This window comes from Podarcis gaigeae, assembly GCF_964106915.1.
Source record: "Podarcis gaigeae genome assembly, chromosome: 1".
Lineage (NCBI taxonomy): Eukaryota > Metazoa > Chordata > Lepidosauria > Squamata > Lacertidae > Podarcis > Podarcis gaigeae.
This window is the reverse complement of record NC_139678.1, coordinates 91,370,233-91,392,578: the sequence shown is the minus strand read 5'-3', so window position 1 is coordinate 91,392,578 and position 22,346 is coordinate 91,370,233. Positions and strand designations below refer to the sequence as shown.

Below are 22,346 nucleotides of genomic sequence, written 5' to 3'. Positions count from 1 at the left end.
CTTTTGGTACGGTCATTTTGGTGGCTTCTATTCCAAATTACTATGGTGTCGTGTTAGAGCAGTGATTAAACATATCTCATCACCTAACTGATTTATCCAATTTGCCATTCTACAGCCTCATTGCAAACTTTATTTTATGTGAAAGACTTTTGGAAAAAAGTTTCTTCTTGTCCTCTACTCTTTTTATAGGGCTTTGCCATCCACTAGGTCTTATTCTGATCTTCCATTGCAGTGTTTGGCAGCTTAAATTGGGTCTAGCAGCTCAAAAGCTATAAAACCACCTAGCAGAAGTGATAGCAGAGGCAGTACCACTTGTTAAAACATCTAAATTAATCATAAGTCCCTCATGAATAAGTAGATGAGATAATGAACTAGTTATCTCTTACTAATTGCATTGTGATATCCGCTCAATAGATGCTATACTTTTCATTCTAGGATGAGAATTGCTTCCTATTTAGAATCTGTGAGGCAATCTGCTACCATGCCTACCAAAATCAAATCATAGCTTTGGATTCCAAGGAACATGGATAAACTTTTTGGAAGATAGCCCTTAGTCTGGGAGTAGAACTAAGCCAATTTATTTTCAAAAGACATTTTTTTCTGAGAATTTTTTTCCTTATCACCACCCACCTAGGGGGAAAAGCCACTTTGACATATTTTTCTCCAAATATTATTCACCATTTTTATGGCCCACCCCACCAATGCTTCAGAATGACACACAGACCAGGGCATTGTTTGAGACAATGGAAATGGTAGCTAGGCTAAAAGAAATCCTCTTGGGGTGGGGGGAAGCTAGAAGCTGTGCTAGTGCTACCTTTAAAGCAGATCACCAGTCCCAATAATTTTTTGGAGAACTTTTCACCCCAGAGAAATTTGGTGAAATGGTTTCTCAAGCTATTTCCCCATGGATACAGGGAAGAATTTTGAGAGGCTATTTGCATGCATCTCTAGTCTGGAGTTACAAAACTTAAAATGCAAAAAATTAGAAAATGGGATGATATCAAGTCCAGCACATTAATGTTCTCTGCTTGTTGTCTGCAAACTGGCATCTTCCTTACAGGATTATGTAGGTTGTTGGATTTTCTCAAGTATCTGACATTGCCCTACTCGATTTCCTCACTTACTAAATGGCTTGTTAGGCTTCTTTCCACCTTGTAGACAATTAAGCTGTACACTGACTTTTCGTGGGCGGTAGAATTAAACATGAAAGATGATCCTTGATACTGTATCTTCAAATGAAGGTTTTGTTGGCCATCTCTCAGAATCAATTTGGTGTACTCAGTAGGATCCTGAGCAAAATGAAAGAAAGAAAACAATATATTAATTGTGCATGGGGAAAAAAAATTCAGTTTATTTTTATCTAAAATTTCTTAATAAGCTGTGAACTTGCACCTTCGCAGCTGTGCACATCCCAAAGATTTGACAGAAAAAGACTCATGAGGGGTTCAAGGGGTAGGTAGCTTGAAAGAATGATTATTAGCATTTATGTAATACTAGACTGTACAAAGCATTTTGTCAATGACCCAACATTCCCATTGAACAGGCCAATATTTTTGGGCAGTAGCCAACACTCCCATTCTGCTAGAGCAATGGATATGGCTAGCAGAACAGAACTTTGTGGGAGTCATACAGCTAAGGCAGAGGCTTGTAAATACTGCAGGGGCCCCCTGACATTCCTCTGGGCAATTATTACCTTATACGGAGAGGGGAGTGTCAAGCCTTGACCGGATGAGGTAACAGGAGACTTTGAAAAAACGGCCATGCGGCTGGGAGAACAAAGGGGATAATAAAAAGCTGCCGGAGGAGAAAGGCTGAAAGGACCAGCTCTCCAGCATTATGAAAATACTCGCTGCCTCATTGTGTCTTTTTTCTATGCTATGCTAAGCACCAATTGACTGGCTGGTTCCAACAAGTGGTGCCCTCTCTGAGGCTCAATTAAAAGAAGAGGAAAACTTAAAAGAAAGGAGGCTGACTGAAGAAAGCAGTTGAGACGGACTTCAAAGGCTAAAGAAAGGAAGCAGTGGGACGCTGACTTCAAACTTCAAAGGAAACCATAAGAGGCTTCTCGATCATCGACTCACCCCGCCCGGAAAGGGCTAATCAGCGCTGAATTCATCTACGGATCCCTGGTGAGTCGATCCCTATTATATTAATTTTAGAAATATGGGCAATTCCCTGTCATCTCCGCAACAGAAATTTTTAAAAGACTTACAATTTCTCCTGTCCTCCAACCAATTGGAAGTTCCTGAGGGTGATTTGATACAGCTCATTCTAGCCATTGATGAGCATTGTCCTTGGTTTCCAGCAGAGGGCACATGGGAGCTAACACAATGGGATAAGATTGGAGCACATTTTCATGGACATCCCAGTTTTGGTGTTCGAATTTTAAATGCTTGGTGTAAAATTCGTTATGCTATGGGCTCTCTATCACCAAAAAATATCTCCATGGCTACATTGCCAAAACAACCTTCAGCTTCATTAATTCAGCATGCTGCTATGCCATGTGTTCCAGCACTTGTTTTGCCAGCAGCCCCAGACCCCAAACCTCCAGATTACAGTGCCTCACCAGAGGACCCAATCCTGCAAAAATACAGTGGTCTGGCTGGAAATGACCCTGCTCTTTCAGCAGCAGAACAAGCTACCCCTTTTCAACGTGCAGTACTTGCCTGTTCCTTATCACAGGATACCATGGCATTCCCTGTTATTGTGCCCCCTACTGGTGCTCCAGCAGGAACTCAAGCCCAGCACCAACCTTTTGACTTTAAAATCTTGAAAGAGCTTCAATTGTCAGTTAGGACAAATGGACTGCAAGCTCCATTTACACAAGCTCTTTTGGAAGCCACATTAGCCCAGCTATTGGTTCCAGATGACATCAAGCTTTTGGCACGTACGGTTTTACCCCCATCAGCAGGTGTATTGTTTGCCCATGAATGGGAAATCGCCTGTCGTGCTTATGTTCCTGCTTTACTGCAACAAGCAAGAGGGAATAATCCTAATCTTACCCTCGCAGATGTAATGGACACTATGATGGGGCGTGGGCCCTTCACTCAGGCCTCAGTACAAGCCACACTGCTGCAGATCTTATTAAGGGATACTGCTCTTGCTGCTCAACAAGCAATGAGAAAAATCCCGGAACCCACCAGTATTCAGTCTAGGTGGGGTTCAATCAGACAAGAACCTAGAGAATCATATTCTTCCTTTATGGACAGGCTGATTACAGCAGTGAGTAGACAAATTGAAAATCCTGAAGCCAAACAAATAATTATCAAACAATTGGCCTTTGAAAATGCAAATGAGGATTGTAAGGTTGCGTTGCGCCCGATAATACACAATCCTACCACAGACACAGCAGCTATGCTTCGCATTTGTCAGTCTGTAGGTACAGCCACCCACAAGGCCCATCTGCTGGCGGCAGCGCAAAATAAAAACCAGCCTGTAGCCACCGATACAACATTTCCAGCGTGGCAAACCAAGATCATTGATACCTCAGTGTGGGTAGAGTGGCCTCCACCAAAGGAAAAATCCGCAGCAATGGCACCATCTCGTTTCTGAACAGCTTATTTCTGACCCTTGGCCACATTGAACTGTCTTCATCCCACTGGCCCCAGCAGACAGGAACGGTTTGCTTTTACATTGCCAATATATAACAATTTGCAGCCCACCCAGCAATATCAGTGGGTTGTCCTGCCTCACAGCACGCGGAACTCCCCTACACTTTGTCAGCATTTTTTGGATGAAGCATCGAAACCTTTCCGCATGCGCCACCTTGAACTGCATCTTGAACTACACACGAACTGCATCTGGCAGTGTTTGCCTTCCTCATCATTTGCCTTGCCATCCTTTCCTGCACCGTTATACAAGGAAGAGAAGCAGACGACCCAGTCCAGTTGAAACCACCATATTTCACCTTATCAGCTGGCAAGCCGCAGTCGTCAGAATCCTACTCTGGCTGGCAGCATCCACGGCTCAGCCACTCTCGAACTATAAGAACAGCTTTGTTGAATAAGACTTTTAGGGGAGAAAATTATCATAAAATATGAAGGGATAATATTTCTGTACAAGATATGATTATGTTTACCAGTTTATTGCATGCTTCTAGATGCTGGTTGTGTAAAATATGTCCCCTTTTACCCTTCATTCAGGCTTAATGCTTCATGGTGTGTCTATTAATGAATCTTTTCAATTTACAAATGTTATATCACCTAACCAAACTTTTTGGCCTCCAGTACAATTGACCCTCCATGAGCCTGCCTCCATTTGTTTTCAAATTAGAGAGGGGAAAGAATCATGGGGCATATATCCAAACTGTCAATATACATTGAAATTCATGTTTAATAGCTCTTGTTCTCTTACAGGAACATACAGTGACCAATCTCAGTGCTGTAGAAGCAACACCAGTGCATGGCTAAAAAACTAGCAAAGGAAGCCTACCATGCAGCTTGGAATCAGAATTCTTATATTCTTGGCTTCCGGATGGAAGTTGGCTTCGACATTTATTAATTTTAGTGATCATTATAGTAGTTATTTGCATTATTTTGTGTTGCTATATACAATGTATTCCTTCTTTAATTTCTATGTGTACTGCATAGTTGTCCAGTCCGCGGCCCGCTCCCGCTTTCACAAGAGTCGCTTATCGCACTCAATATAATCATATTGGAACGGACATTTATGACTCTGATTAATAAAATAAAGAAAGAGGGCATGTGGGAGTCATACAGCTAAGGCAGAGGCTTGTAAATACTGCAGGGGCCCCCTGACATTCCTCTGGGCAATGATTACCTTATACGGAGAGGGGAGTGTCAAGCCTTGACCGGATGAGGTAACAGGAGACTTTGAAAAAACGGCCATGCAGCTGGGAGAACAAAGGGGATAATAAAAAGCTGCCGGAGGAGAAAGGCTGAAAGGACCAGCTCTCCAGCATTATGAAAATACTCGCTGCCTCATTGTGTCTTTTTTCTATACTATGCTAAGCACCAATTGACTGGCTGGTTCCAACAGAACTTGGCTCCCCTCTCCCCTGCAGCCTCCCCCCAGCACCCTCAAAACTAGCTCGAAAGGGTTGGAGGACTCAACCCTTGGTGCTGCCTTGGATACAACCCATTGTCCCCATACTGCAGGTATGAACCTATCTGCAGGTTATGCCTGTTTTACTATACAGGTGGGAGATTAGTAAATAGGCTGTTGAATCTTTTAAGTGATCCTGTGCTTTTAATTTAAGTTTTTGCCTTTTTGTGGCTTTCCTTTAATTTCTGCTGGAAGAATAGTGATGAATTGCCCCTTGATTGCCCCTTGAATGGTTTCTTTAACTTCTTCCTTGTTGTCAGTTCCTGCTCCAGCAGTGGAGCAGGGATGTTAGTTACTAATGGTCTCTCTCTTTTTCATTTTTATATAGCAAAATAATGTAATTTCACTATGTAAAAAGAAAAAAATAATGGAAAAATTGGGACCTAAAACCATCCTATGGGAACAAGAGCAACTTGTTCATGCTGGACTGATTACCCCTGCAATTTACAGCACACACACATCACATCACACCACAACAATTCAGGTTTAACAAAAATGGGAGGACAATACAGAAAATGGAATACAATACTCTGCCAATGATGTCATCTGTTTTCTCTGAAAAGGTGAGTTAACTAAGGATGGCAATTTCAGACTGAACTGTTAGTGTAGAAGAAACCTAAGTTTCAAGCCGCTCCTCTCCACTAGTTCTCACATCTAGATGAATCAGGTGGGCAGGAAGTTCAACTTCAAAAGGGAAGCCAAAAAATATAAAAGGTGGACAAGACCAAGCTCCAGCCCAGACTTCTTCAATGAATCCCAAGCTTCTGCATGAACAAATCAAAGGAAGAGGAGCATAAATGATAACACTCCCTCCTTAACTGAGTTTCAGTGGCAAATCATGCAGAAAGCCTGCCAGCTGGATACACTGCATGCTTGAACTTACTTCTGATAACCCTAGAATTATGAAAAAGGGGAGAGAACCACACTTTCAGCGCTTTTGGTTAACCACCCCATTCTTTATATTCTTTCTGTGCACTTCTTTTAATTTTTCCTGTTCTAGCATGTTCCTTTCAGATCTAAACTGACTGTGATCTATGGGAAACACAGATCATATAAAGAGGCTTTTTGGGGAACATATTCATCCCAGAAGATTTAACCTTTTTTCCCCTAATTATAAGTAAATATAGTCAGCCATCTGTGCCTTTTTTGTTGAAATACGCTGGGGAGGATGGGGATTGCTGTCAAAGGCACAGTGCCCTGTAGAAACGTGTCACCGCTCCATATGGTAGGACAGACACAGGGGAAGGAAGGTCAAATCTTCTTGTTCTTCTGAATATATGAGGAAATGGAAGCTTTCTTTGTCATACAGAAGCCGTTATCATAATGACTGAGAAAAGATCCATACAATAATAAATACATATGGAATGTAAAACACAGAACCAATAATTATCACGGGGTGTGATAACAACAACAACATTGAATACTGCCCTTCATCCATAGATCTCAAGGCAGTTCACAGCATCTTTCTGTGGTGTCTGTCTGTGGTATCTTGGAAAGTTAAGTATTAACTTTGAAAAGGAATGATCTTGCCAAGGAGATAACCAATAAGCTCACCTGAAATGGTTTGATCGGCTGTCGAAACAGGTCATAATCTTGGATTGCCACTTCAATATCACTGTCTGCCAAATTCAGGACCTGAATGTAGCTTTCTTTTGAAACTGGCTTTGGCACAGCATTTTCCTAATGGAAATAAAGTGCATAGTTATAATACTACAGTAGGTAGCTGTGATATTAAGCACTTGGTTAGTCAAAACCCTATTCCCTCCTTGACTGAAGCTGTACAATAGCAACAGAACATAGCTCTTAGTTATAGATATCTTGATGGTTGGTAGTTATTATAAAAGAGGCATAAAAGACTTTTGAAAACGTTGCTGTAAAAGAAGTGTGTTCCACACATGCACAGACTTTTCCTCTACTTGATAATATATACAAGAATATACATACAGCTGGGTTTCTTTCTAACTTTAGGGCTGATGTTACCTTTTGTGATGTGATCATCACATCTTTGTGGCCATGTGTCACATTGCACCATTCATGTTTGGAACAGGAAGTGTGTGCGTCCAGGAAGACATCCTACTCATCTGAGATGAACCAGAAACATCTGCCCATCTCACGTGGTCTTCCTGTTCCAGGTATTAGCAGATTGGCATGGGACCCAAGCATGAAGAACCAGCAGCTGCACCACAGAGGACAAGAACTGGGCCTGGGCACTGAGTCTCAGGCAACATCCACTTGTTATGAGTTCCAGTGTGCTATTGCTAGGATTATGTCTGTCAAATATGTGCTCTGAAGGCAATATTCTTTTGGAATTGGCTTCAACATAGCCTTTCCTAATTAAAAGAGTATGCCACAATATAATCACAATGATTCCCTGAATTCTGGTTATTAATGATCCAGATTAGATCCAGATAACTTTCTGATCTACAGATTCATGACACTCAATCTCTGTTCCAAAATAGGGATCTGAAACCTAAGAATATTTTAAAATTGTGTATTCAGGAGCCAATACCATAAAACAAGTCAAGGAGGGAGGATGGGTAGTGCATTGGTACATAGAGGTAGGAAGCATGTATCTTTACCTCTTTGCTTCATACAGCTGCTCAGCGCTTACCTCTATCCTGAGTTCTACAACAGCTGCAATTGCAAATGCCAGGCCCGCAAGGATCATGCCAGTTGCCATCTTTTTAATGGGTCTGATAGTAAATAAACACAATTTAATTACAAAAAATGTGTAATTTAAGATGAATCATGCAATTCCTCTGAATCCGAGATCATTGCATATGAACAGACGGAGGCTGTTCTTTTAACATAAAACCTCCATATTATATTATTATGAGGCTATAACCGAGGCCCATTCAAATTGATAAGCTATTTAAAAAATGCTCTGTGCTAGCAAGTTTCATATTATCTTCCCCTTAGCTCTTCTAGGAAGGAACGTTGTTTGGCATTTAGTTAATGTGTGAAGTGGAGGAAAGCACCACTGATGATCTATCTCCAACTCCCTTCTAGGGCAGCAGACAGAAAAATTGCCTTGGGTTATTGAACTACAAGTGCTGAAGGCATGTAAGAAATAAATTGCTCATCTCCCAGAGCACCTATCATGACCAACATTTTCAAAATGTGATATCTGTGCTTGTGTGGATATCCCTTGGGCCTAAATGAAGTGAAGCACAAGTTAGGAGAGTGTTTCAATACATAAAGATGCTCTACTTTGACAGAAAAATATTGGAAGGTTGTAAAAATACTGGTGCCTCCCACCACAAACCACTAAAACTAGAAGATGCTGGTGTTTGCATGCAGTCCCTCTGCTTTGAGGGGATATCTAAAAGCTGCAGAAAAGTCCATCTTTTTTTAACTAGTAGGCCACATTTTCCTAGAACTCACAGGCTATAGAGATTGAAGGAGATTCTCCCTTCTGTTACCTCTCCTTCATAAAACTATCCATCCTTGACTAATAATCTTAGACATTTTCAACCTACAAGAGTGTGTGCATCCATGAATCTGTACTGCATTTTCTAAACAAAAGGGGGGAAAGTTCAGGTACTTACGTGAAATTAAATTTGCACAGGTTCACCAAGGGGTACAGCCCGAAGTCAAAAACTGGGATGAAGACAAGGATCAAGAGAGGATTTAAGAACTGAAAAACCAAATGATGCATTATATTAGTCATTTATGGTAACTTAGGCTGCAGTCCTAAATACACCATAGGGAGTAATTCACAACTGGTGCTGATGGAATGCCAGGATACAGTCTGTAGTTATATAGATGAAGTGGTTAAACAACGAATCGCTGGTGCTATGCCAGTGCCATCAATACGAGTTCCGACACAGTAGCAACGTGCCCTAGCTGACAACCATTGCCTTACCTGCATCTGGTCAGGTTGAAGGACAAATCCTCCCTGAAATTAAAGGATTGAAACTGGTTAGCAAACAAAATAAGGGAACTGTGGCAGAACTGACATCAGTGAAGCAGACAGCTAACACATGCGGGAGGATGAAAGGAACAATGCTTTAGAAGCAAGCCATCTGCCGAACATAACAGAGATCCCATAGCAGAAAACTTCATTGCATTTCAGACCAAACTGTATTTAGACAACTTCTCTAAACAGACGTGGGACTAGCCACAGGGACACACTGTTTGTTTAAGAACAGGACTGTATCTATTTATGAATTTCATAATGTATCATGAGCATTTGTCTGATTCCTCAGTCATGCTCTACTGGAACTATGTTCTCAGCCCTGCCTTGCTCAATCGCCTGGTCATGTGTCATGATCCCTGACCTCTGAGACCTTGTAGTGCACAGCAGTGGACACCAATGGTGACAAGATTCAGACCACTTCCTCATGGAGATAACTGTCAGTATCTTATTTGGGGCCCTCCCAGTGCAATGACACAGCCCTGCCACCATTCTTGGACTCAGATGATGAGACCCTTGCAGGACCTCCATCCTCTCAGAAGTCAAAGACTGCAAAATCAGGCAAGGACTCTTCCATAATTCAGCCACCTTTCCCAAGAGGCAGAACCAACCACACCATAGACCATGGTTGCATCCATAAGGCTTCAGTAGACTTTAGCTCTCTGCTGAGACATCATCTTCCTATAATAATCTTAGTCAAAGAGAGTTTCAGCCAGAAGTCCAATATCCTATTTTGTCCACCTACTGCATGAAAACACTTTTGAGCTGGCTTTGCCTACCTTGACTGAACATTACTTTTGTTGCTGATGGTAATAATACAAAGTAGGCTGAAAATCATAACAATACAGTGGTACCTCGGGTTAAGTATTTAATTTGTTCCAGAGGTCTGTTCTTAACCTGAAACTGTTCTTAACCTGAAGCACCACTTTAGCTAATGCGGCCTCCTGCTGCTGCCACGCAGCCAAAGCACAATTTCTGTTCTCATCCTGAAGCAAAGTTCTTAACCTGAGGTACTATTTCTGGGTTAGCGGAGTCTGTAACCTGAAGCGTATGTAACCTGAAGAGTATGTAACCCAAGGTACCACTGTACTATGATAAAGTAAGTGGAAGACCATGAAGATGATCGTAATGTATTTTATCTATTTTTAGCTACTGTTTAATCTAATAATATTTTGAAAGCTTTTAAATACCTGGTTTTACTGAAAAGTTTGATGTTGTATTTTATATATCTGTAAATCGCTTAGAGGGTCTTTTTATTATCAAGCAGTACACAATTTTTGTTAAATAAATAATATGACACAGTAGGCTAAAGAGCAAATAGGAATTTGCTTAGGGACTCTCAGAATCTCACTGAGCCAAAATATATTAATTGCTGGAGGATACTCTCCATATCTCTTCTATTCCATATTAAATTGTTCTCCCGTCCTGCCCCCCACCAGTCATTAAGTCTATAATTATTGTTCCGTTAGAGATGCACTTATTTTAAAATCAATAGAAGTGTGACCCTTTATTACACTGCCAGCCCATAATTTAAACTACTGACTTGAATTTGTTTAATGAAGAAATATAATTATCGTGAATGAACCCTATCTACTTACAAAGTCAGCATTCATTTTAGTGGCTTGCAGTGTCCACCTAGAACCCTAAGGAGAAAACAGATCAAAATGAATACCATGGAGTACTGCATGCATGGCCAACATTGGAAAGAAAAGCAATAGCAAATTACCAAAAAGGGCCATGAAATATTGTTAAGGTTCAGAACATGAAAATGCATTCATCATACATTCTTAACATATATAATAATTGCAATTAAATGAAAGCATGTGCATTTTCTCCTTATCTGTTATCAGAAACAGAACCTTGCCAATTCTTTTCCTGAATGCCTACCCTTTGAATGGGGAGAAAATCCACAGAATCACATTTAGCAAACCAAGAAAAGGCTAAAGCAACAGGTAGAATTATGCACACAACCAAGGTAGGAAGGCTGTTCTTAAAAATGGAACCAAATGTAAGATTTTCTAAGCAATACCCAGTTCTTGACATGTATATTTCCCACACAAGGAAGTATCTTATTCATACCTTTTCTGTTAGTCAAATGCTGTAAGAAACCCGGAAACAATGTTTCTCAATGAAAAGGAAAATAAGTCGTTAGGGATAGATTCATCTTCAAGGGCTTATCTGTGCAATCCACCACATGTCTATTGAGAAGCAAGTCCCATTGAGTTCAATGGAACTTATTCTCATGTAAGTGTGTGTAGGATCTCATCACCTATCTTGATTGTGACAATTGGTATAAATAAATTTGATATAGACTTATAGTGTATAATGTGCCCCAGGATCTCTTAAGAGGAATGGAGGTGGGGCAAATATATGCCCACTACATCATTGAACTTAAATATCCACATGTGTAGGGATTGTCATTGAAAATTTAAACAGAATGATATGTTCTACAGTGTCTGGCACATTCAAAGAACATCCACAATGTCTATCATTTCTGGGGATGTTTGATTATTTTCTCTTGACGAAAGCTGATGGACCAATGCATTTTTGTACATTGTTCTCACTACAGGCATTTTATTGCATACTTTACCCTAGCATATGCTGTAGAACTGCATCGCAAAATTTGGAGAAGTGAAAATTTCCAACAGTGGTTGTGTTTTGGTTTGCATAGTGTTGTGAAAAGTGCAGGTTAGGTAGGTTCACCTTTAAATACAAGCTGAATTTAATTTGGTCTCTAATAATATCAGAGGGATTTTCTTCTGTTTAATTGCTTGAATGTGTGCATTACAGGAAACTTTTCTACTGTCCATTGTACAACCAGCTACACAAACATGTGCTATCCCCTTTTTGGGGTAGTCTAATATCACGGCACAGTGAAAATATTAGTTTCTATCTGTCTGACATTAACCTGGAAGTAACTGCAAGGGTGGCTGAGTTTTTGTCAACAGTATCTCTTAGATACTACTGGCACTATTTAGTGAGAAGAAATTCCAATGAAAATCCTCGTTATTACATATTTTACGTGGCTGTTTATTTGTATATATTTTAAAATTTTATATATGGATGTTTTATCATGGCCTATACTTGTAATGCCTAATACAGTGTTTCCCAACCGGTGTGCCGCGAGACTTTGCCTGGTGTGCCGTGGGAGGGAGGCGGGCTCCATGTGCTTAGAGCAACAGGCTGCCGCCCCAAGCCTCGCGCGCCCGACGGGAGCTCCTGCCGGGTGCGCAAGGCTTGCAGACACTCGCCCGAAGCACGGGGCACCCTCCGGAGGGCTCCGCGTGCTTCGGGCAACAGGCTGCCGCCCCAAGCCTCGCGCGCCCAGCGGGAGCTCCTGCCGGGCGCGCAGGGTTGCAGACACTCGCCCGAAGCACAGGGAGCCCTCCGTAGGGCTCCCTGTGCTTCGGGCAACAGGCTGCCGCCCCAAGCCTTGCGCGCCTGGCAGGAGCTCCTGCCCGGCGCGCAAGGCTTGCAGACACTCGCCCGAAGCACGGGGAGCCCTCCGTAGGGCTCCCTGTGCTTCGGGCAACAGGCTGCCGCCCCAAGCCTTGCCGCCTGGCAGGAGCTCCTGCCGGGCGCGCAGGGTTGCAGACACTCGCCCGAAGCACGGGGAGCCCTCCGTAGGGCTCCCTGTGCTTCGGGCAACAGGCTGCCGCCCCAAGCCTTGCGCGCCTGGCAGGAGCTCCTGCCGGGCGCGCAAGACTTGCAGACACTCGCCCAAAGCACGGGCAGCCCTCCGTAGGGCTCCCTGTGCTTCGGGCAACAGGCTGCCGCCCCAAGCCTTGTGCGCCTGGCAGGAGCTCCTGCCGGGCGCGCAGGGTTGCAGACACTCGCCCGAAGCATGGGGAGCCCTCCGTAGGGCTCCCTGTGCTTCGGGCAACAGGCTGCCGCCCCAAGCGGCATATAGTCAATATAGGCAGAGTTAATTTTTTAAACATTTTTTAATGGTGGTGTGCCTCGAGATTTTTTTCATGAAACAAGTGTGCCTTTGCCCAAAAAAGGTTGGGAAACACTGGCCTAATAAAGGTTTGGCGGAGTTAAAAATGCATTAGATTACGGGAAATTGCATTGCACTGATATGTATTAGGAGGTAAAACTGCATACAAAATTGTGCATGTTTGGAGCAATTTGCTGATGAATTTTCATGACAGCTTTTTTTAAAAAAAACAGTTTAGAAAACTAGAGAACCAAACATAAGACTGTGAAAGTCACTGGTGAAGGTCACCTTTTACTTTCACTCACAGTGGTGTAGTGGTAAATTCTGAAGTGCAGGAGCTAATCAAGGAGTCCTGTGGGACCATAAAGTCTAAGGTTTTTTTGCACCCTGTCTGTATCCCTATACCTAGTTATTTGAGAGTAAGTTCCATTGATCACAGTGGTGTTTACTTCTGGCTGCATAGGTTTAAACTTGCAAAGCACACTGAAATTTAAGAAAAGATCTTCAGCCCAGCTGAAATGTAGCCTTAAGCTTTTTATTAGAAATGAAAACAAGCTTGCAAAGATGTACTACTGCCATTTAAATTGCTAACCTAACCTACTGTAATGCAGAAACCCCATTAAAGGAAAGGACCTGAAAGCCTTATTACTAGCTCAATCACTTGCCAGAACAAAGTGTGTCTGCCAATTACCCTGGTGCTTTACCCAATGATGTCATTGCTCCTGTTCTGAAAAAAAGTCCTGCAGCTGCATTATCTTGATACTGGGGCTGAGGGGTACAGTGAAGCCACACTAGATAGTACTGCACATTACCTGTTGATCAAAGAGAGCCCAGAACATTGGCAGTGGTATGAAGAGAAACAGGACCCGTGTCACCATTTTAACTTCAGTTATCAGTTGGTTCTGTGAAGGGAAACACAAAGCAAAAGGCAATAATGTGGTTAGTAGGAAAGAAAGGTCTACAAGCAACGGTCTCAGACATTATAATTTTGCTGCATGGAGGTGAACTCTGTGTAGGAAAATATGTGTGTTTTCCCTAATATCAACTTTTATGCTTTAAGTACACCAGTTCGGCAGTTGATGTGTTCAGGTACTTCTCAATCTGTTCAGCTCCATTGTGGAACATTTTAGATGCAATGACTTTGGAGGCTGATGCAAAGAGAGCTATGTCTATGCATATTTGGGGTGACCCAGTTACTGCAGAATAATCACACATGGCAGATCTGGTTATGGATATTTGAGCAAATGTACTGTAAACAATGTGAGCTAATATAGCAAGCACAAGGGAGGAACAAAGAAAACGGGTAGGCAGACATGCACTGCACCAAATCAATGTATCTCAGTATCAGGGAACACACTACTTTTTCAGGTATACACTAAAATCCTAAGGTGTGATTGTGACAAACACATGCCTATAATAGAGGCGCACTAACCACAGAGCTGGAATTGGATGCACCTTCCTGAACAGTGTGCTCATGGTGGCAAACTTGGGTTGGTTCCGATCTAAACTCCTGTGATCTTGGGTGCTTTGTTTTGGGAAAGGGACGGTTTACAAACAAATGTCCACTATGGCTGATGTTGGGAGCTTCAGTTTCCCTGTATTCACCCTACGATTCCCAGGCAGTGTTGCAAAAATGTGTATTCATTCCATAAAGGAAGCACACATGCATAAAAAAACTGAAGTCAATGGGGGGGGGGAATGTATTTTTTGTACATTCTCTGAAGACACTTACAGTGGTCTTCAGGAGACACTTGCAGTGATTTTGAATGAAGATGAGGTTGATCCATTTCTACATTCTAGCTGTTATACTCTGAAAGCTCACATCTTATTGGAGGAATATATATTAAAATACTTCAAATCCAAATATTGACTTACTGAGTATTTTTCTGAGGCCCAGTCCAGCCAGTGCTCCCTTTTAGGAATGTGTCGGGATCGATTTTTGATCCGGTTTGTAACAGCAAACTAGAGGGGAATAAAAGCAATTGAGAGATGTGTAGGTTATGGAGTTGCTCCTACATTTGTTTAACTTAGTCCACTGCGTAAAGCCCATTACAATTAATTACATCATTTCTTACACAATCTTATATTGTTTTATTGACCCTACTCTCATGCCATATATCATGAGTGGAGAACCTGTGGCCCTTCAGATACCATTGGACACTAATTCCCATCAACCCCAGCAAGCATATTCTGTGGTCAGGGACGATGGGAATTGCAGTCTTGCAACATCCGGAAGGCCACGGGTTCCTCATCCCTGTCTTAAATCAGGTTTCATCCCTTTCATTGATTCACTGGATGACTTCCACAAGACACAAAGGATATTATTTCTGGGTAATGGCATTTGTTGTATGAATAAGGCCTTGGGTTCCATACCCCTTAGTCCAGCAAAGTAAATGATGGCATGCGTGGCATGCTTGATATTGTTCCTGCAATTCTTGGTCTTTTTCTTTTCACCAGAAAAAAAGTGGCAACATTTAACAGCTGCTGGTAAGTTTCACATATGCAACTCTGTAGTTGACCACATATCTGCAGTGTCCTTTATTTTGGAAATGTTGATCTGGAAAATCTAGATGATACAGAAAAGTTTCCTGTCCTTGAAAAGTAAGACCAAGTTTCATTCACCCCAACATTCTGTCAGTGGCCCACTGCCAACTCCAAGTGGGCCCCATCCCTGAGAGAGTCCACCTCCTCCTTGCTGCTGTTGCCATTGGCCATTATTTTCCCTCTCCTTCAGGACCCAGAAGGAGAATTCAAGGCAACTGAAGGATGCTGTTTTTCCTCCTCCCTCTGCTCACTCCTTGCATGTCCAGAGGAGGCAGATGAACAATGACAGCAGAGATAAGGTACAGAAGTGTCAGGAGGCCCAGAGGGTCAACAGTAGATCCCTTACAGGGGCCCATAGAGCCCTACTCACTGCAGTGGCAACCCTATGTTAATGAGGAGGGTGTGATGATTATTGAAGCAGCCATACCCAGCACCTCATCATCAATTGTACTTCCTTTGGCCAGAGAATTTCCATTTATCTGTAATGGCTAATAGCCACTGAGCAACCCATTCCCTATCGAGCTATTTAATCCATTTTAAGAAACCAGCTTAAGGCTAGTGGCCATCACCACACCTTCTGGTGATGAATTTCATATGATAATTATGTACTAATGATTGCATGAGAAACAACTTATTTTGACTGCAGTTAATACAGTGCCAATCAATTTCACTGGTTGACCCTGAATTCTAATATGCTAGGAAGGGGAGAATGAGAAAGTGATGTAATATAACCCTTCATACCATTCACAATTCTTCACATGTCCATTGCATCACACCCCTGAGTTATATTTTTCCTAATTTTTTTTTTTAAGCCTCAAATGCCTTGTTGTGCAAATTGTCACAGTGACCTCAGTGCTGGAGTAAAGTAATACTAATCAGGATGATGGATGGTAGGGAGCCATTCTGGATGTTGAGCAGCGAAGCCGATGAACGTTTTTGGCCCCAAGCCCTCTGGTTTAGATCCAACATGCAGTTATGCTTTGAGAGAAGTTGAACAAAATATTCCCATGTATTACCTTTGAGTCTGAATGACTACTTGGCTAAAGTCCCTTCTCCAATCTGAAGCTGGCTCTTGGAATCATTGACATAAAAGCCCTATGCAGATGACTGAAAGAGTGGAGATAATCAGTATATCCAGCAGGGAGCAGGATAATGTTGGCTGCCCGCCCCTCCTCTGCTTCATTGTGTTGATCAGGTATTCTGCCCAGGGCCTGTTTGTGTGGAACATAGAGGCCAGAAGCAGCAGCAGTGGGCATGATTCCACTGCAGTGGAATTTATTTCTAAGCAAATCTATATAGGATTGCACTGTAAAACTCATATGGCTAATCAATTAACATCAGGGTCAGACATGTGGAAAATATGATTTTACAATCTCAGAGTCATGCATGAAAAGGATATCTAAGAAACACACTTACCCCAATACACTTGCAAATTTCGAGTAAGATATTTCCTTCTGGTGGAGTCTTTTTGTACATTCCATTTCCAGCAATAAACACAACTATAAAAGAAGTGTAGGCAAATGTAGACAAAAGTAGTTACTGTACATCCAATGTAGCTATGCATCTGCATGAAGAAAATTTCATAGTTGGTCCTGGGGGTATAGGGACCTTTCAGAATAGCATGGAAAGTGGCACAGAGGCAGGATGCACAGTCAAAAATCAGGTGCCTTGCCTTGACCAAGCAGAATCACTTTCCACTGCTTTAGAAATCTTACGAAGAGTGTGTCCATTGAGACAAAGAATGCATTTTTAAAGAAAAAAATCTAAGTGTCCCCAAACATTGATTGCTATAAACTTTATTTAGGTGTTCAAATAATGCATGGGGGGGCGGAATAAAGTGTGGAGGAGGTGCTGGCGCATACAGCTGCACATCCACTCCATAATTCAACACAAGAACTTACAAAAAGCCCTGCAGGGCCAGGCCAAAGGCCCATCTAGTCCAGCATCCTGTTTTGGGAGTGGCTAAACTGGAAGCGCAGCAGAAGCCCTTGAGAAGAATCTGAGCACAACAGCAAGATTCCCAGCAATTGGTATTCAGAGGCATGCAGCCTCTGACAGATGAGGTAGAATGTATCCATTATGGCAAGTAGCCATTGACAGCTTTATCCTCCATGAATTCATCTGCTGCTCTTTCAAATGCATCAAAGTTGGTGGCCGTTAATACATCTATCCCATAGTTTGACTATGTGCTATGAGCAAATCCCATAGTTTGACTATGTGCTGTGTGAAGAAACATTTTCTTTTGTCTGTCCTGAAACTTCCAACACTTAGCTTTGTCACCACTATCTACGTTGTGCTTAATTGCTCATGGACAAGAGAATGATGTGGGATGGAGGGAGGCATCTGTGGTGCGATTGAGCATTCTGGACAAAGTAGTTTTTAAATGTTGCCTAACCCAACACAAGCAAGAGCAGATTTGAAAATCATCATGCATAAAAAATACTCAAAATCTGATGTTGTTGTTTTTTCATTTGTCACTGTAAGAAATGAAATACTGGACTAAATGGTCCAGTCATCTGATTTCTTCTGCCATTTAATTTTGTTGCTATCACAGGCATGTGCTGGCATGCACACAGTATACATGTAAAGAAACACACAAGTAAAATATAAGCATGCTTTGAATTGGCATTTAATCTGGGCTTGTGTGTGTGTGTGTGTGTGTGTGTGTGCGCGCGCACACACACACACATGTGTGCATGCGTACCTTGAGCCATAATTATTAATAACCCAATTGGGGGGGGGGAGAGAACTAACTAAAATCTTAGCTTTGGTCCATTCCAATATATGCTCTGAAACTTAGTTGTGCCCACCACATATCACTGAAGGATCTGCAGCCATATCAACAAATAGCAGGAACAGCAACAAATCCATTTTGGGGAGACTTTTTTTTTTAAAAAAAAAGGTGAAAGAAAAGAACTGCAGCATTTGCTGGCGTGTTTTCCTTTGACTGCTTCTGTGATGTACTATTCAAACAGTAATGTCAGATGATATCCAACAAGCACAGTACACGAATACAAAGGAACCATGTGGTAAACAGGAGGCTTCTAGGATTCTGCTGGCATGTTGTTGGGCTTTGTTTGGTGTTTGTGAAGGGGGACCATTCCTGCAACATCAGCTGCTGTCTAGTGGCATCTCCTAGTCTTTGCTGGGAAGACTTCTATTCCAGATGGCATTAAAGCAGCTAGACAAATAGAAGCTGGGGGTGGTGGTGGGTGGTGGTAGGAAACACTGCCTTTTTCGTTGCACAGATTGTTCTCTCCAAAGCAAAAGGCAGCATTTCTCCGGGCCTCTGGGTGGACACTGATTCTCTGCTGTGAGCGACTGTACATCCAGTTGCTCTGCTTCAAGCAATACAGTATTGCAAAGGGGTAGATAAGATGTTAGCACTGCCACTGCTCTGTTACAGCACCACCTACTTACTGAGAGCGATGACCATGAGAGCAGCAGGAACACCAAAAGCCAAGGCATAGCAGTCTCCACCAAAGCACTCAACATCACCTAAGAGAAGCAGAAACAGAACTCCCTTTCATCATGTTTCAATTCAGATTCCCACCCTTCCTTCCTATGCCATAATAAAAAGAGATGCCCATTACCACCTTTTTCTTTGCTTGAAGTCAACACAGGACAAGTTTTCCTTAGTATACCTGCATGCACTGAATCAGTTTTGTGAGTGGCTCAGAATGTATGCAGATCAGGAAATAGCGTGCCTAGGGCTCTGCTCACTTTCTAAGACTTCTCAGGATGTGGCATTCTGAGGGCAATTCCTGTGACTGTAATTTGTTCTATTTTTAATGTTGAATTTTAAAATTGTCGTAACCTGCCCCAGAGCCAGCTGGTGAAGGGTGGGTAATAAATAATATTTTAAAAATTGTATGAACTGGTGCTTAAAGTCAAGGGCACCTGTAGGCTCACATGTGCCCACAGAACCTTTCCCTGGTGCCTGCAGGGTCCCCTACATTCATTGAAATTAAACTCAAAAGAAGCATTTTATTGTAGCCTATAGGCTAGGTTATGCTATGTGCTAGATTGTGGTGTGTGTGTGGTGCAAATGACTTTAAAAAGTGCATCTCATGCACATTTAAAACACAAAACTCTCCCTGCAATAATCCTGGGAAATTTGGTTTGTTATGGGTGCTGGGAATTGCTGTATCTGGGAAGGGCCAAGTTTCTTGGTTTGGAATTGTGTGCTTCAAATGTGCATTGGATGTACTTTAAATGTGTGCCCATTTATCCAATCTGCAAACTTGCCCCAAAATGGTTGATGACAACTCCTGCCTTAATTAATCTTTCATACACAAAACATTAACATTGCACTGACTCCAAAAGCCACAACATTACTTTGTTGATAAGAACACTTCCCAACAGTGTGTGCCTGGATATATGTAGTAGGTGTGAAAGTGATGGGGAGGGAGCAGTTACCCAGGCATCCAGACTGGAGTCCCAGGCTCACCTGGCTGGGTACTCAAGCCAGAACACAGTGAAAGTCAGAGAGAAACCTCTAGACTCATGAATGTGGCCCAACTTCTGAATCAAGGGTTACATACACCCAGCTGCAAATATTCCAGGAGAAGTGGTTGCAGAGATGCTGTTTGTTCTGCACCGGAACAAATGAAAACAAAACAATTTCACAGCTGAACACCAACAGGATAAAAAAAAATATACTGGCTATTATTAATGTGTGACATATTTATCTAAAGTTTATAATGCTGCCTTTGTGTTTGTGCCTAATGTTGGGTTATTTACAGTATTTTGCTTTCAGAGGCATAAGCTGAAATTTGATAGTCCAGAACTGCCCGTGTTATTTCTGATTTTCACCAGAGGACGTTTTTAGCTGTTTGGGACTTAATATAGCTTGCTTAATATAGTAGCCACAGAGACCACACAAAACAGCCAAATTTTAAATGGAATGTGCTTCTTTTTTCTCTTCAAGGAAGACTCTTAAGAACCAAACATTCCACTCTGCACCATGCCACAATATTTATTTGTCCTGGCATTGACCTATGTTGATATAAGATGCAGAGCCTAAAAGAAGCTTCCTTTTCAATCAGCTACAAAATGTTCTGAGCAGCACCTACTTACCAGTGTTGACACAGGTAAATAGCTTTGCTTTCTGCCTTGTACTTTAGATTAAATTTAGAAGGCAAGCAAGTTCCCAATCCAACCCCAGACACTAAATAGGTTTCAAAAACAACACACAAGACACACAAATGGTCCTCTCTTTGCTCCTGTGGATGTGATTGTTTTTCTCCTGAGAGCTGCTCTGTGCAATGTTAAAGATAACCTCTTGTTCTGTCTGCTTTCACTCCTTGCATCTCAGGACATGGGCTGAAAACACAGAACACAACAATTTTGCTGAAGCTCAACAGGTCTATCTGGTCAGTGTATGGGTGGGAGACTGGCCGGGGAACTTTAGGGCAGTGTTTTTCGGCATAGGTCTCACTGGATGATTGTGGATAGGTGGCCATGCAAAGTCAATGGCAATGCGATTTAATCCCTGGCATTTCCAGGTAGGGGAAGGAATATCCCAGTCTCAAATCCTGGAGACCTGTTGGCGGCCAGTGTAGACAGTTCTGATCTACACGGTCTGACAATGCTGTATGGCAGATTTCTATATTCTTTAATGCAGAGCAAGCTGCATAATTCTGCCTCTACTGCTGTTCTGAAGATCCCAGAATGATCGTGGCCTGGCCCTAACAACATCTCAACTGTTCTCAATACGTTGCTATCATACTCCTGCTACCAAATAGAGCAGTCAAAACATGAAGCAAGAAATGGGAAGCATTTAGCCTAACTTGGACATGTTAAATATCAGGGTGGTAGTGATGTTTTGATTGAAATGGGCTTTTGCAACTTGGTGGTCAGGAGAGAACTTTACTCAGTTTGGCACATTAACTAAAAACCTTTGCAAATCTATAATGCTCCTAAAAGTTGCTGTGATGTAGAAGAGAAATTGCTATTATGTTATTATCCTAAATTATTTCTCTGGGCACACTCCAGAATGTATAATTCTGGGCAGCTTTGCCGGGCAGCTTCCTCCTGGCGCGGAGCGGAGCCCGCTGCCCATTACGGTGGCGGCGGCAGCTTTGGCAGCTTCCGAAATAGCAGTGGGCATCGGGCTCTGTGCTGGGAGGAAGCCGCCCAGCAAAGCCAGCTTAGCATCGCTGTGCAGCTTCACCGGGCAGCTTCCTTCCAGCGTGGAGTGGAGCCTGCCGCCCACTGCAGCCATACCCGACATATAAGACGACCCCCAACTTTTTAACCTCTTTTCCGGGGTTAAAAAGTCGTCTTATATGCCGGAATCTACGGTATTTGTCATGTCTTCTCTATGGGAGAAGATGAGACCAGGAGGGAAAACTCCTTTATCTGACTACCTGTAAGATATTTCCTCCTTCCTACATTGTTCCCTTCAGTGATACAATATAGGATAAGCAAAAGAGCATGGCATCTCTGGCAGGCTGGCATTATCTTGTAATGACTACCATTTTGTTTGTCCCAGATCTGTTGGTCATAGCCCAATATACAATTATCTGTGCTTTTAACTCAATGGGATTTAGAATACTGAACTCTGTGCTGGTCTGAGGGTAGCAGCCCTTCTGTTTGGGAATGGAATGAAGATCACGAGCAGAAGCTGGGGAAATGCAAGTTGGATCCTGCTGCAATGTATAGTGTTGCTAGGTTCTGCATAGCAGCATTCCAGAGTCATAGGAGGATGACCTGTGCCATAAATTAGTTATAGTGAACATATCAGAGTGCTCTTTAAACAATAGTTAAAGCCTTTATATATCAACCTTTTGTGTTCTTCCACACCTGTCCAATGTTCATGACCCTTATTTTGGATTCTTTTAGTTTCTTTAAAATTCTTATAGACTTTTATATTCATCT

At 42.3% G+C, this 22,346-nt stretch overlaps 1 protein-coding gene across 3 annotated transcripts in view; it reads right to left on the bottom strand.

The window, feature by feature from the left end:
* Window positions 1–22,346, bottom strand: part of SLC15A2 (solute carrier family 15 member 2) — a 78,206-nt gene that overhangs the window by 22,951 nt on the left and 32,909 nt on the right. For all 3 annotated transcript variants that reach the window (XM_083739750.1, XM_083739751.1, XM_083739749.1), the window contains 10 exons: window positions 18,885–18,962; window positions 16,881–16,963; window positions 14,796–14,882; window positions 13,733–13,822; window positions 10,579–10,623; window positions 8,930–8,962; window positions 8,613–8,701; window positions 7,676–7,757; window positions 6,619–6,744; window positions 1,125–1,289 (listed from right to left, as the gene is read on the bottom strand). In XM_083739750.1, coding sequence (XP_083595876.1) covers window positions 1,125–1,289; window positions 6,619–6,744; window positions 7,676–7,757; window positions 8,613–8,701; window positions 8,930–8,962; window positions 10,579–10,623; window positions 13,733–13,822; window positions 14,796–14,882; window positions 16,881–16,963; window positions 18,885–18,962 — 878 coding nt within the window. The remainder of the gene's footprint in view (window positions 1–1,124; window positions 1,290–6,618; window positions 6,745–7,675; window positions 7,758–8,612; window positions 8,702–8,929; window positions 8,963–10,578; window positions 10,624–13,732; window positions 13,823–14,795; window positions 14,883–16,880; window positions 16,964–18,884; window positions 18,963–22,346) is intronic.